Here is a 15,902-nt window from a genome sequence, read left to right on the forward strand (position 1 = left end):
ACCTTTTTTGTGCCAAGGCACACCTGGCATAGCCAAAAGATCCCAGGGCACACCTAGATATACGGTATATATATATATATAATTATATGTATATACACACACACACACTAGGGGTGTGCCGATACACTAATTTCATGAAACGATACGATATTGGGCACACAACTTCGATACGATACGCACTTTTTTATTATGAAAATATATGGGGGAGAAAAAAAGCAAATGCAAACAAATATTTCTGTTTTTGCATTATTCAGACATGCAAACTTGTAGCTTTTCAGCTTCCACTAGCCGTTTTGAATCCAAATAGGGCAATAGTGTGACACCTGACCCGAAAAAAAACAGCATGTTGTCACCCTTTTCACCTCGGGCTGTTTGCATGCCTGATTATTATTATTGTAAAAAAAAAAAAAATCCAAAATGATATTTGTTCAAACCTTCTTCAAACGGCGCGGCACACCTCAGCAGTAGCCCCGGCCCAAAATTGGGACGTTTGCCAGGGTTGATAAACACTGCCCTAGGGGACCCCACGTTGAGAACCAATGTTTTAAATAATCAACACTTGAGAAATTGTATTTTTTAATTAAAGTTAAAATCAAAACGTTGTACAGTGTTCCAAGCACACAAATATACAATAGATGAGACAAAAATATATGCCACATTTACACAAATGTTTCCTCACCATAATATTAATCAAATGTATTAAGCCAAACAATAATGATCCCGCCCCTAATACTGTTCTCTCCACTTTTACAATCATTAACAAAAATCAGAAGGCCTTGCATCCGCACATGTAGAAGACGAAGTGTCTCTAAGAAAGACACTTAACCCCTAACAGCTGAGCTCCCCCAGAGCGCTCATCGTGAGCAGCCATCAGCTGAGTGAATCTTAAATTGAATTTCCATGGGATTAATAAAGGTCTACAAAAAAAATATATGGCATATCAATTCTCATTCAGAAGCAGAAGTAAGCATACCTTATCCTTATTTACAAACTATCCATATGCTAACTGAACAGCTTAAATACCATGAATGCTTAGCTTCTTTCAATTAACACTACCACGACACAATTCTAAAACAAGACTGTAAGAAAGAAAAAGTACAAGGGAAAGATTGGTGTGATGGTGCCATTAGTATGCATTATCTATGCATCTTAGAAATTAAATAAAACTACTGTGTATCACCCTAAGTACATATGATTGGACTCTGATGTAACATTGGTAGGACAACAATTTAGCAAAATTGCTACACATTCTCAAGCTAAAAATATATTCAACTACTGTACCTGAGACCTTAATGGGAAATACCTCTTCGTTTCAGAATACAAATCATTTTAACATGCATTTCCATTTTAATGGCACTTTAATTTTAACATACAATTTAAATAGTGGGAAAGGTGAATGTAAGAGCACATATTAGGCTATGTTTCAGTTTTGGAGCTGTTGGTACTACCATAAAATGAATTCCTTGAGTAAGTCTCTTATTTGTTATAATTGGAAAAGCTTGTCGTAGTAACATTACATCGATTATATTATATTCAAGGTTACATGGTAGACTGTTTTAACTCTGCGCTGTCTGACCACAGTAATATAACATCTGTTCTTACATTGAGTGGTATCGCCCCTCAAATACGAAAAAGACTAAAGAGACATGGTTACAAATGCATACATTTTCCACTGTTATTTCTGAAGGCACATCATATACAATTTTCAAATTACTCACTGGTAAATAGGATTTGAGTTCATATGATTATTGGTGAATGGTGGTGTGTTCATGGCAAGGGGAATGCGGTATAGGCTACACATCCGCCTCGTCTTCTTCGTCAAATTTCACGTTGGCATCATCGGCATCCAGCTAGAACCGAATTACATCCAATTACAATAAAGAAACACACATAGCCAGGTATTCCAAGTTAGCATGCTGATTGACATAAGCATGGCGGATGTCATCTAGACATCTCTCTGCAGGTTTTGTAATGTCCTACGTATAATGTAAAACGCTACTGCTATAATCTTAGTATGTTTGTCTACAGCAGTGCTTACCAAACCTTTCAAGTCAAGACCCCCCCCAAAAAAATTTGGTGTCTCCCTGGGTCCCAATGAATGAACCACTTAAGCCCTATTACATTTTTCTGACACGAATTTTGACCTGATGGTCAAGATTCAATTCATCTCCTGAGCAAGCAGGCAGGCTCAATTAGTTCAATGGTAAAAATATCATTACTTGTGCAGGAAACCGGGTTCAAATATATATATATATATATATATATATATATATATATATATATACGTGTGTGTGTGTGTGTCTATATATACTGTGATATATAGACACGTGACGCACACACAGTACAGTATATGAAAATTCTAATAAGACAATAACTAAGAAATCTCAAACTCCAATAAAGTGTTTGTCTGAGCACCACACAGCACCAGACTATAACTTACACATTTGATCTCCAGTCGAGAGAATAAAGTGCCAGTCATCGCCATACGCAGAGGTATGGTAAGAATGAGAACAAATGGCAGCGCCAGAGAGAAGCTGCTCATCTTGACGGCCCAAAGAAGAGCGAGGCACAACAGCTGAATCACAGTGAAGAGATGCATCCGCATTGTCGACACCTTTACAAAGCAGGAGAGGACAGTGGGAATGAATGCATGTGTTAAGTTTAATACATGGACTCGTCGTTATTTACGTACTGAATATTGCACCATTTGATGTTATGTAGGCTAAACTACATTAAATTGGCACTGCATTATTACGAAATGATTTAAGTTGATTGGTCTGTTATTGAATGTGATTTTCTTTTCTCTCTGAAAACATGGTGAAGTTGTGAAGAGTGTGAATACCCTGGTGGCATAGGCAGTCGAAGGATGGTATTTCTTTGGTACAAAAAATAGAAGTATCCTGTCCCACATCTGGATTCCAAAGAGGGAGGTGACACCCATGTAGAGGAAGATTCCAAACAGGGCGGTCATGGGAATCAGCTTCAGTATGGGTTCCATGAAAATGGAAACACCTGGAAGTTGCATAGAAAATGGATGCTTAACGAAGGCAATTTGCTTTATGTGAGTAAATGGTCAGCAAACTGGATGTATAGGCCTTAATCGCAACATTTGTATTTCTGTGACCTGTCTTTGCATTTTTCATTTATTTTTAATGTGACTTTTCCAACTTACTCTTTGGTTTAAATTACTTTGCTTTGCTTCTTTGTGTGTGTGTGTGTGTGTGTGTGTGTGTGTGTGTGTGTGTGGGGGGGGGGGGGGGACAATTGATCAATAAAAAAAGGGAAATATGCTCCAACTTGATATTCTGTGGTGTCTCCATCAGCACAGTAGATGGCAGCACTTACCAACCAGGATCGCCACGAGCAAGCCACTAATCCGTTGCTCAATCACCTTCTCAACCCCCTGCTTCGGGGCCGTGGCCATGACCGTGAGGGCGTTGGCATGGGTGACAGAACGCACAGTGGCAGCACTCAGCCAGGGCATTCCGAAAATAGAGCAGATGCCACCCATAGTGACCAGGATGAGCAGATCAAAATGGAATCCGGTTCCCTTGATCATCTTCTTCTCAGGCTTGCTCACAATCAGCCTGGAATTCCACAAAGACAGTCAGGAGTTAAACAGAATCATCTCATAATAGGCATTTTGAGAAAATAGATTTTGTGTAGAGGGGAAAAGGGAAGGGACCAAGTATAGACCTCTGGTCAATGAAGTATATAGGGTTTAAGTGGTTAACTAATAGACCCTTTTCACACTGGAAAAAGTTATGCTGTTAATATGCAAACATTCATTTAAAAACACTGTACATTTATCCTTTATTTGAAACTTATGCTAACATGCAGAATGTCACTCACGTAGTGATCTGGGACTCGAGGAAGATGAGGATGAAGACTAGCAGGGCTGGTACAAAGCATAATGGCATCATATAGGTAGGGAATGTTTTGTGAAGTCCCATGGGGTTGATGAACCAGCCTCTGACAGCAGGATTGGACACCTGAATACCTTTCGGCACGACCAGTTTCTATAAAAGCACACAGCATCTGTTTTTAATATTTGAAAGTGCAGATGGTAGGCTACTTATTGCTCATCTGACACTGTTGCATAGGCAAATGAATAGAAAACTAAATCTCTCAACACAACAGTGATTAACTAACTAAAGGTGGTGTGAGTTTGTGGTCCAATGATCCCTTAAGATTCAAGATCTATTGTTATATCTTATATATGAGTACACAAGAGTAAAATGATCTCGCAGAAATAATAAACAATAACAAAGAAATAAAGAAAAGCAGCAATAATAAACAGGAAGATCAAGCAACATTTCGGGTTTCGTTTCTTTGTTACACAAATATACAAAGATGGTGGGGCTTTTTTTTCTTCTTTTCTTTTAAGAGCAAAGAATTTACCTGAGTGTAGGTTTCGTTGATAGTCATATCCACAGCGGCCATTATGAAAATGGCAATGGGGACTCCAAAATCTCCAATCAAGCTGCGGGCCTTGAAAAACAGAACAAAAGAGTCATTGGTTAGCATTCACACAAATGACTTAGGATGCTTTTGCACTTTAGTATTATCAAATATTTTTCAGAATTCATGTCCTTTTCAGTGGTAATGAGCAAAATAATGATATTGGAACTGTTTCTGTCAGTGTAGGTGCTTTTTAATTAGTTTAATTATATGGTTAATTATAGGGTCTTTACTGCCTGGCTATTAGGCAAAGGCATTTAGAACAAGGTTTGTCTATAGGTCTGTATGCACAGTATGTACTTTATTCTAATGCAAACAAACCGCTCCTCATCTACATGCATGACATCAAGAAACAGAAGCACCTTTCTGAAAGTGAAACACTTAAGAGCATGAGCTGAAAATCTATGCATGGATTTGTATTTGTTGTTTTGTTTTCTTCTGGTGAATCTTACCCATTGAGGCACTTTTGTTGTCATTGGTGAAGTATATACTACAGTATATCCATTTGGCCAAATGAGGCACATTAGGACATGCATTAGGCAGCCAGCCGCTTTACCTCTGAACATTGCATTATGATTTGTGCTGCTTCGTTCCCAAACTGCACACTTACAATCGATGGCTAAAGATTGGACTGGGAGGCCACGCCATTATTACCCTTTATGTCTTCCTTTTATAATTTTTTTCTCTAGAAGAGAAGGCGCTGCAGTGAAACTAGGCTAACCTGGGGAACCATTTAAAGTAAAGAAAAAAAGAAAAGAAAAAAGGCTCAATGATGGGCGTTAAATGACAGCGAACTACCACTACACAAGTGTTCACTATGAGTATACAAAATGTGTCAAATTTATGGACTTACCCAGTCAGGAAGGAAGTGACCCTGCTTGAACACACGTAGTGCGTATGCAATGGAGAAACAACCAAACATAAGGCACATAGACAGCAGGGCAGTGTTGGGGTATTCTATATATTCTTTCACATCCATGGTTCCATTGCCACTGGTGTGATTGATGGTCTTTGTGATGAATGTTACTAGGGGATCTGTGCCATTTCTCGCTATAAAGCTATAGTTCAGGATCAGTGGATGGGTTTTGAAAATCTGTGAAAGAAGAGAAGCAAATATGATTGACTGAGAGGTAAAGTACAGTGAACAGGGAGAAGCCAAACACCATATGAATTGATTTTATTGTGTGTAAAATCATTAATATATACGTAAAACAACAACTTTTGGTGCCATTTAAATGGGATGGGAAAATGTGGCGTGGAGACCTTAAAGAGTTTACTGAAGGTCTCGAAGATGAAGATGAGCGAGATGAGGATTGAGAATATTTCCTGGGTGAAGCGAGAGAGGTATCGGACCAGGAAGCTTCCCTCCACAGCCACAACTATTATCACAATCACGATTAGCCAGATTCCAACCCAGGCTCGACCAACGATGTACTCAATGCCTTGACTCTTGCAGAACTAGCATAGGAGAACAAAGGCAATAATCAATGTCACTGAAAAACAATTAAATAGTAACAAAGTCAGTGTGGAACTCCATATGAAGGCAAGACTAAGACTATATATATATATATATATATATATATATATATATATATATATATAATTTATATATACATACATACATATTATGTGAGCAAAATGCATGGAAACACTTGGTCATGCACAAGAAGTCTGAGACTGATTGGTCTTGTGGTTTGTGAGATAAGCCCCAGACACACAGTGGCGGAAACATAATCTCTTGCCTTCAGCCTAGGGACAATTAAAATGTTTAACCAGGGAGCCAAGTGGCAATTCACAGCATACCACACAAAAGGATAACGTGACATCAGACAATGTTTATAATATGGCTTTTACGGCTAAAGTGGACAGACCAGTCTAGAAATCTTAGTTGTACGTACTTGGAAAAAAGCCTCCTCAAACACAAGCAGTGGTCCGGAGAAACCAATGATCAGCAGAGGTTGGGCACCAATCAAACTGAAGATGATTCCCTGGATGCTGGTCGATACCATAAGCTCTGACACCCCCATCCAGCTTTCTGTTTTATCAGCTAGGGTCAGACAAATGAAGAATTATGCACACACTTAATAATTCTCTGATCTCTATCATATTAAATACTGTTACACAAATAGATGTATCCGAGTGTTAGTGTGCCTAAAGAAAAGAAACACTAGCAAAGTTATAGTCGCGTATTAAGTGCTTACCCAGAAGTCCTCCGAAGGTGACAGCAGGGGACAGGGCAGCAAAGTAGATGAAGATTACAGCGGCCATAACCTGAGGGTTCAGGGCGTCTGTGTAATCACTGATGTAGTGACGGTAACGACGCTTCACGTCTCTAATCATCCCACCAAAAGGATAACCAGTACGAGCAAGTGGATCCTCTCTGGGTTCCTCTGGGGCTTTTGCAGCTGGGTCAACAAGCAAAACCAAATGCAAACATTTTATATCAGATCTGCCTTTAAAGGGATAGTTCACCCCCCAAATTATTTTTTTCCTATCGATTAGTCACCCCATGGAGACTTGACTTCATGGATATCATTTTGTTTTTGTGTGGCCAATAATTTGATGACCGGCAGCGGTTCCGGTAGGAGACACAAAGCGTCTCCTTTGTGTCTCCTACCGGAACCGCTGCCTACTGGTCTGCTGGTCATCAAATTATTGGCTTAGGAATGCGACAAAAACAAACAAATATCCATGAATTCAAGTCTCCATGGGCATGGGGTGACTAATCGATAGAAAAAAGTAATTATTTGGGTGAACTATCCCTTTAACGTGTCTTTCTTTTCATCGTCGCTGTCAGGCAAGTCCAAAACCACTACTTTTCAGGAAATGGAAAATAACCTGTGTTCCAATTCAATGGATCAAATGGAGTTACAATTTAGTCACAAGCTCTTGTTATTAATTGTAAAACCCACAGAAAGACTTAATGACGTTCAACCTGGCGTTTCAAAATGTTCCAAAAGTAGTGAAAATAGCAGATTGGCTACTTTTGCTACTTTTGCACAACACTGTCACACGATGAAGTTTAAGATTTAAGGTTATGTAAAATGCTTAAAGAGTCATATGGTTTTAATATTTCACTTTTAATGATGTAAACAAAAAAAAAAAACTTAAGATATGAAGACTCATAAAAAGCTGGGATGAGAATTAAATGCAGCTCAAATTGAAGATGCGAGGGCTGACATGTAAGACTGACCTTTGACCCTGTCACCAAAGGCCAGCCGAGTGTCACATGGGCGGAGTCTGTCGCGGAGCAACTTCCGCTGGAAGTCGATGACTGGCGCCAGCATGGCCTGGTCTTGGATCTCAGTGGGGGGGATGACAATGCTGCAGTCCATGAAGTCAGCAATGGCGTTGGTCACGTCCTTTCCCGTCTGAGCCAGGTACGCCTCCAGACCAAACACCTGCAAGACAGAAGGTTTTAGTTTTTTAGCTCTTCTCAGGTAGGCCTGTCACAATTATTACATAATCGCCTGATCGCAATTATTTGAGATAATGGCAATTTGCATTATCGTCATAATCGTTTCCATGTTGAAAGATGTTCGTATCCATTTTCAAACATAAAAAAAAATAGTAGACATACATAGCAGATCTACAAGCTCACTGTGAGCTTGTAGATCAGCTAGTACTTACTTACTTACTTACTTACTTACTTACTTACTTACTTACTTACTTAGACTTAGATCAGCTATTTCCACACATTTCTTCAAACAAATTATGAGTATAAAATGATTAAATATAGCCTATTTCTATTTATTTTGAGTATTGGTACCGACAGTTATTTCTTTGTATATTTGAGTTAGTTGACATATCTGTCCTGTGCAATTTGTGTTTACAACCCCTAAAAGTCAAACACAAATGTAATTTGATGTTCTGATGTTCAATGCCAAAAACACGATTAAATCATTGATCGCAATTATTTGTTGACAATTATTAGTTAAGTAAAATGTCATGATTGTGACAGCCAGATTCTCAGGATGACAAAACTGCCCCATAACTCTCCATGCCATATTCTATATCCACTGTCTCTCACCCAGTCAGCCATCAGGGCACCCATGGCGCGGCCACCCTCGTGGTAATCCAGCCCACTCTGACTGGGTCCCACCAGGACGAAGACGAAGCGAACAGGCACAGGAGCCTCGAGGGCAGACTGCATCACCACAGAGTCACTCAGCCTGACGAAGGCTACCGCTGGTTTCTCCAATGTGTCCAGGACGCCTGTGAGAAGATAAAAATAATAGCTCAATATACACAATAAATTAATGATAATAATATAAAGAGACCCGCTGTCTGAATGTCATGCATTTACCCGAGAGAACGATGGAGGCCTCCACTTTGTCAGAGTAGTCTCTCTGCAACACAGTGGGCCGTCAACAGAGTGTAAGTTATGAGATGTTGATAACGGATGAAAGCAATGATTATTGGGTATAGCAGAATAGCTGAAAATTAACTATACCCTTTTGGTGACCGAAAAGGTTTGCATCTCAATGTCTCCTGGTTCAGTGCCGATCTGCCCTTCTTCAGTACCAGCTTGGTCAGATTGACTGGAAGGACAAAGAGAGAGAGAGAGAGCGTGAGATTACAAAATGAATAGAATACACAACTGTATCATGGGACTCACGTTCTAATATATTTAATGACTTTTACTTGCAACTGCAACCTGGATGCTATGAAGCTCTATGTAGCATCAAATGTATAGTGTGCAAGTCTATTGCATGATCACTCACTGTCCCATTGTACAAAATGTGACGTACATTGTCAGTGTGTATTAGGCATGTGTTGGTAGGTATCCATCACTAGCGTTCGTCTGGCTACTTCAGTGTGTGTAAACATACATTGTATACTGCATGTGTGTTACCTGCGTCTCATCAGCAGAGCCCTCAGCACAGTGTCTCGATCACTGGCACGTATTTCGTTTTTGTTCAGCAGTTCATCAACAACCTTCTCAGCCACAGCAGACAGTGAGCTGGCATTCAGGTCCAGGATGATAGCACCTAAATGCATTTTAGACAAACACAAGTCATAAATGGAAATCATGCTTGACCACACATTTGTTCTGCTAGGTCCTTTTCAAAATGTGCATAAACCTGTCATACTGTACATGCACGCGTGCTGTTAGAGAAGGGAGGTGCATCAGTTTTCACAACTGATGCATTTCGCTGAGGGTCAGCCTGCAGTACCTGTGCTCATGATCTTGCGGAGCTGCAGGACACTCTTGAAGGTGAGGTAGGAGATGTGCGAGGAGCTCCATTGTCCGCTAGTTGGGTTTAAGTTCTCCTCATAGCCAACCCAGCGGCCAGTCTCTTGCCAGGTGCTGCCCTGGAGCTCATTCAACTCTACATAGGCCTGCGGTAACACAACACCGTTAGACAGGGACAGTCGCACAGCAAAATGCTAAATATTAAAGCCTCTGTAACTTTCCTGTTCTACCCCGGATTCAAACTCAAGTCTCTTGCTCAAGTGCTGAACTTGTCACTTATCACTGGGCTAATATAGAGCTTGCTCAGGGGAGAAATTGTGACCGTCAGTCTGTACCACTTGTCAACCAGTCATGTCAAACCAGTACAGAATCTAAATGTCTCAACAGAAGAGCAGGGAGACTAAATACAACCACCTTTATATAAGTTATATTATTATTAATATCATATATTATTAACATACTCTACCATACAGATTGGATAAAATAACATCGTAATTAATCACACACAAAAAGATTACTTAGTGGGGCTTTAGTTGAACTCTGAAAGAGTAAGAATGGACCTTTATGAGTCCATATTTATTTTTAGTTTTTACACTTTCAAATTAACACTGAGGATTTTACGGTTTACAGAGGTTGGCTGCTGTAAACTGCGTGTGGTAAGATTACAGCTGATGATGGTAGATGGTAAATAAAGATGGTAGACCTACCTGAGCATCCCCTCTTGAGTTGGCGTTGGTGTTCAGGTTCAGGTAGGCTGAAATGGCCAGATATAAATGCAATTAACCTTTGGTATCACAACCTTGTATGATGAACAATTATGCATGGCAGGAGACAGATGGAATCCCCTGGTTGTACTGGGGAGGGTGATCAGAGCAGTGATTCTCAAACATTTTCATGTCAAGGGATCCCCAAATAAATAAATAAAAAAGTTTGTGCCTGGGTCCCCCATACAAGGTTTGTGTTGTTAAAATGTTCAAAAACAATTCAAAATCTTTCAATTTATTTCAAGATTATTTTGAAAAAACGTTGTATTTGTAGAGTTATTTTCAAATAGCTGATGCATATAGGGTCAAAGTTAAACTGATCAGGATTTTGTATTAACTCATTTGGCTTGGAACCCCCTAGTAGGACCCCACTATGAGAAGCACTGAGCAGCTTACCCTCTGAGGCAGCGGGCAGGACGATGGTCTCGAAGGGCACCACATTTCCCTCGTCCGCCCTCCTCTGCTCGAGGTCATAGCTGTTTCTGTGGCCTGGTGGAGTCCTGGTGGTGAGGAGGAGGAGGAGGAGGAGGAAACAGAACAGTGGTATAAACTGAACAATAAGGCTGAGTAGAGCAGGGGTTCTACTCTGCAACACCTCTCAGTCAGGGGTCATCAATGTGTCCGTACACGGACAAATGTGTCCGTGGCAAGACTTGGCGTTGTCCGTGGCAAATGTTTTTTTTTTCCAGGTTTTCTTCCGAATATTTATGACACTGATTTACTATGACACTATGGCACATTAGGAGTCCACTAGGACAGTGGTTCTCTAACTTTTTATTTTCAAGGACCCCCATAACTCTGAGAGTGCCATGACTCTGAGACTGTTCCATTTGTGCAGTCTCAGAGTCAAAGACCTGTAAAGGCAATAGCTCTTTGTCCGCTCATTTGTATGTCCATGGCAAAAAATAGAATTTTGACATAAATGTCCACCACAAGCCAGCATGGTGATGACCCCTGCTCTCAATGTCTCACCAGATTTTACGGACAAGATGCCAGGAGCTTGTCTTTCTGCTTATGAAGCGACGCAACTCAGCCCTGACAGGGGGAAAAATGTTTTGGGAGGAAAATCGTATCAATTGCTATTGTGGTGTGGTGTGATGTGGTGTTCAAGTGAGGCAGGGTATGGGTTTGCAGCTTGCAAATATCTTTCAGGATATTCAAAAGGGAGCTCTTTAGGCTCAGTTTGGTTTTGCAAAGATAAGGGTGCTGTTCTCTCCATGGCCAGAGGAGGGCAGGATTTGACTAAATATCTCCTATCACTGACAGCTTGGGACAACCATGCAAAACTATAGAGACAATTTGTATACAGTTTGAAGCAAAACCTCTACCAAACATCTACTTATGAATACTTAAAAGAAATAAGGAACTTACAGTCTTAGTGGAGAAGGGAAGGCTGACTCATTGTCTTCATATGACGAGTCACTGCCCTAGTTTAGATTAAAGACAAAGAGGAATTAATGCAAGACAGTTTGAGAGGTGAGGGGATTGAAAAGGCAATGGTGAAGTGGAAAAACACTTATACTTACACTTACACACATACTAAACTTTCCTTCAGTCCATTTTTAATACCAATACAAGCGACCATTACATCATATTCTTTGAATGAAATTTCACCTTTTCCAACCTTATCTCCATATATCAGTCCATATTAATGCTTACTATAAGATGGTACCATTCATGTCTACGTACTCTAACATTCTAGGAAGAAAAAGCCTGTAGCTTATAGAAATTCCCACCAATAATGTCACCGGCAGGTTCATTTTCTAGTTATCCACAGCCCAACTCTGAGACACAGAGTTGAGTGAGTTGGATAGTAAGAATTAGAACGTAATGATATATGGAGATAAGGCTGACGAAAATGCTCCCTTAACAAGTGTGGAAAAAAGTTAGGCTGACCCCAAAAGACAGATTGTTTTCCATTGGTGTGTTTCAGATGTGTATCGTCTTCCCATAAATTCTCAGCAACGGTTGAGCATTCCCTGTAGCAATAAAAAAACAACATAACATAACATAAACATCTCCTCATATGAGATTCAAATAAAATTTCAGACATGCTTATAACTGTGATGTGACAAAGATAAGGCTCAATATGAGCCCCAGTGACATCTATTTGAAGCCACCATTTCTCCTAGTGAGTGGCAAGAGTTTCTGTGTACATGAATAGCCTACTTGGGATGTACAGCATCTTGTTTGGATTAACACTATTACTGAAAACATCCAATAAGATGAAGAGAGATATATTTCTAATGTACTGCAGCAAAGGCATCATTAAACCACTCATTTCATTGGGTCTTATTCCCACTCTCAAGAACATAATGCAATATCAAAAAGATTTCCCATCCACTATGGAAATATATATTGATATTATATCGATATCGTGATATGAGACTAGGTATGGTCTGAATATCATAACATCGCGATATGGCATAAGTGTTTTTTCTTGGTTTTAATCACTAAAGCCCTATATTTGATACTTTAAATAATTAAAAAACGCTAGCGAAAATAGCCAATCTATAAGCTCAGAATGCTTCACGATGTGATATGTTGTGAACTTCTAGATTGGCTATTTTTTGTATTACTATTTTTGACAAAAAATATATAATTATATATATATATATATAATCAATTTGATTAGATAGATTATTTCATTATTATATTATATTATTCATTTTCTCTCTCTATATATATTATACACCGTATACACTGTACTGTAATTGATAGTCACATGGTATTTGGTCAAACATATTGTGATATTTGGTTTCGTACATATCGCCCGCCCTAACATCTTCTATCTAATGTCACAGACACTGTCTGGTGAACTCAGGACCATGACTGATAGTAAGACAGCCGTTGAGACTACACCATGTGTCCTATACCGTACTGTACTTTATGTAGTGAAACAGCCGACATTTTGTCTTATCTGTAGGTTACTCCCTATTTGTAACAGAACACTGTGCTATTTCTATCATACACTACTGTAACAAAATTAAGTTATCAACATTATTACAGCGAGGCCACTATTTCAAATACAAATACAAGTAGACACATGCTATAATTTATATAGAAATGCTCATTCACTATGATATAATTCTTGTAGCACAAATTATTATTAAGCATGATGAATATCAATTGAACAGCACAGTTAGCAGCATACTGTATTATTACATTCAAGGAAATGTTTTAATTTAATTGGCTTGATATTTTCCAGAAGAAAGTGGAATGAATAGTAATATGTATGTCAAATTGTAAGGAATAGTCCCTTACGATGAAATTATTATAGTCAACAGACACACAACTATAGCAAATGATATTAGTAAGACGTTCTAACACTAGCATAATGGCAACGGATGTTGGAAAGATAAGGAATTTATTTGCTGTTAAATCATAAGCTTTAGAAATGTGACCCTCAAACTATGCAGAATAGATTAACATGGAACAAAATTTAACAACTAATATAACTGGCCCTGCATTGGCATAGATTATGAGAATCATCAAGTACCATTACTGCTCTGACATTAGAATCCCCTTCAGCCTGAACATCAAATATGCTTACAGAAATATACTTTTTCAATAACATGTTGAATGTTTTCTTATGGAAATTGACCAACTTGTGGAAAAAAGGGCCCTGAATTTCTGTCCTCAGCTTATAGACATCTTCAAAAAGCATACTATAAGTTTAAATTAGTAAGCCATGAGTAAGCCATTAGCATGTCACCTGGAGCCATTCAAATGTCAATTTAGTTTCACCTGTGCCCCACCCAACTCATTTGACCCTTCTAGTCCATTCAATGCTAATATCCCCATAACCAGAGAAGGCCACACCCCTTACCTGCATGCAGGTACTCCCACCTGGTCTGCAGCGCTGGGGACAGGGCGATCGCTGCGCTGTAAACGAAGGTCGTGCCAAACGATTGAGTGACCAAAAACCGATGAAGATGAGTACAGAGAACGAATGCCAGCAGTGGGAACACCCATTAGAAACTACGTCGACCTGAAAGGCCTGCACCCGACAACCCTCCATTCGCCTAGCGCCCTTTCGGGGACGACAAAGATAAGGCATGCGTGACTGACAAACAGCCCTATCTACCTCTGGCACCTTGATGCAGGGATATCCCAACCCTCCGCCCTCTCCACTTGGGGGCCAAGTCAGGACAGGCTGTCAGGCATACTGACCTGTATGGACCAATGGGGTCCACTTCATCTTGACTCAAGGGTTCTGGGTCTCAAAAGTAGAGGAGGCCAGACAAGGGGGGAACATATCAGGAGGAGAGCATCTTGACTTGCTGCGTCATGTTTGCATATTGAGGATTCCCTTTTCGATGATGCGGGGAATCCCCCCTTGTGATCATCTTGAGAAGGTCTGATAATCACATTTTACTCAACTTTCTTCATTAGCAGTTCTCAAGCTTATTTGGTTTGACTCTACAGCATATGACATCATCAGGCATCATTCGGGTTGGCTGATCGTCTTCTTCATTGCCCAAGAGATTCATGAGATGTCAACTAGGGACTCCTTTGGGAATGTATTCATTAGAAAATATATGAAAGAAAAACAGGACAAAGTGACATTTACATGCATTTACACAGAATTGTTGACAGTATTATTATTTTTGTTTGAGCTGTTGAGCTACAAATATAGTTTATGATATTAAATGATCATAAACCATATTTATATAAATGTTGTTTATTAATAGATTCAGCCTATGTGGTAGGAAGACTATTTATCACATAGGGGGAATGGTGAATCACGGCTGAAAAAACAAACTCCAGAAAATCTGTATTCAATGTCTAGTCAACAGAGCACACATTTTCATCATACAGAAAGTGAAATGGCAAATCAGCTTCTAGGAACCATTTGGAATGAGCTTTTATGAAACCAAGAAGGGATGGAATGTCTCTTAACTACTTGAACCCTAGCATCCCTGAGTATGCAACAATAGGTGAACAATCATCGAAAATAGAAGATCTACAAGCTCACAATGCATCAAACACTATGTGTTGTGAGCTTGTAGATCAGTGGTTCCAAAACTGGGGGTCAGGTCTCCCAGGGGGGTCCCCAAATGATTTTCGGGGGTCCCCAACCAGATGATTAGGTTAATGTGGGTAAAAATGTCAGCACTTGCGCAGGAAACCGGGTTCAAATCCGGGGTAGAAGAGGAAAGTTACATAGCGCAGCTGTAACATATCTCTTTGAGTTGTGAGAAATCAGTTGAAAACAGTGGAAATATTCCATTTTAGTTAAAGGCAGTTGTATTTGTTGTATAAGCAAGGTTCTATTTGCTAGGGGGATGGGGTGGAATCCATGCTTATGCTTATATCCTCCCCTCTGGTCATTCATTTTATCACTGGTGGGGATACGTTTATTCCTGCTTCTAGTCAGACTGAATTAAACATATGCATTTATTTTTGGGAAATGTAGACTGTCTGATATTGTATGTTTGACATAATTTAAGTAAAAATGCATAACAACATTAACCCTG

General features: G+C 39.6%; 1 protein-coding gene across 1 annotated transcript; it reads right to left on the reverse strand.

Annotated features, from left to right (window-relative positions):
• Positions 1–563: 563 nt before the first annotated feature.
• On the reverse strand, positions 564–14,449 carry slc4a1a (solute carrier family 4 member 1a (Diego blood group)). The gene is made up of 21 exons (XM_080448494.1): positions 14,252–14,449; positions 12,319–12,401; positions 11,794–11,849; positions 10,819–10,922; positions 10,366–10,412; positions 9,639–9,804; positions 9,317–9,452; positions 8,915–9,002; positions 8,768–8,810; positions 8,492–8,676; positions 7,655–7,862; positions 6,663–6,866; positions 6,360–6,508; positions 5,725–5,919; positions 5,315–5,554; positions 4,402–4,491; positions 3,853–4,019; positions 3,346–3,587; positions 2,843–3,012; positions 2,441–2,614; positions 564–1,850 (listed from the first exon to the last, which is right to left on the reverse strand). Exons 2-21 carry the CDS (start codon positions 12,340–12,342, stop codon positions 1,794–1,796), a joined length of 2,745 nt encoding a protein of 914 aa, XP_080304620.1. The 5' UTR covers positions 12,343–12,401; positions 14,252–14,449; the 3' UTR covers positions 564–1,793.
• Positions 14,450–15,902: the final 1,453 nt, after the last annotated feature.

Source organism: Gymnoscopelus braueri, assembly GCF_963280865.1.
Source record: "Gymnoscopelus braueri genome assembly, chromosome: 13".
In the NCBI taxonomy this organism is placed as follows: domain Eukaryota; kingdom Metazoa; phylum Chordata; class Actinopteri; order Myctophiformes; family Myctophidae; genus Gymnoscopelus; species Gymnoscopelus braueri.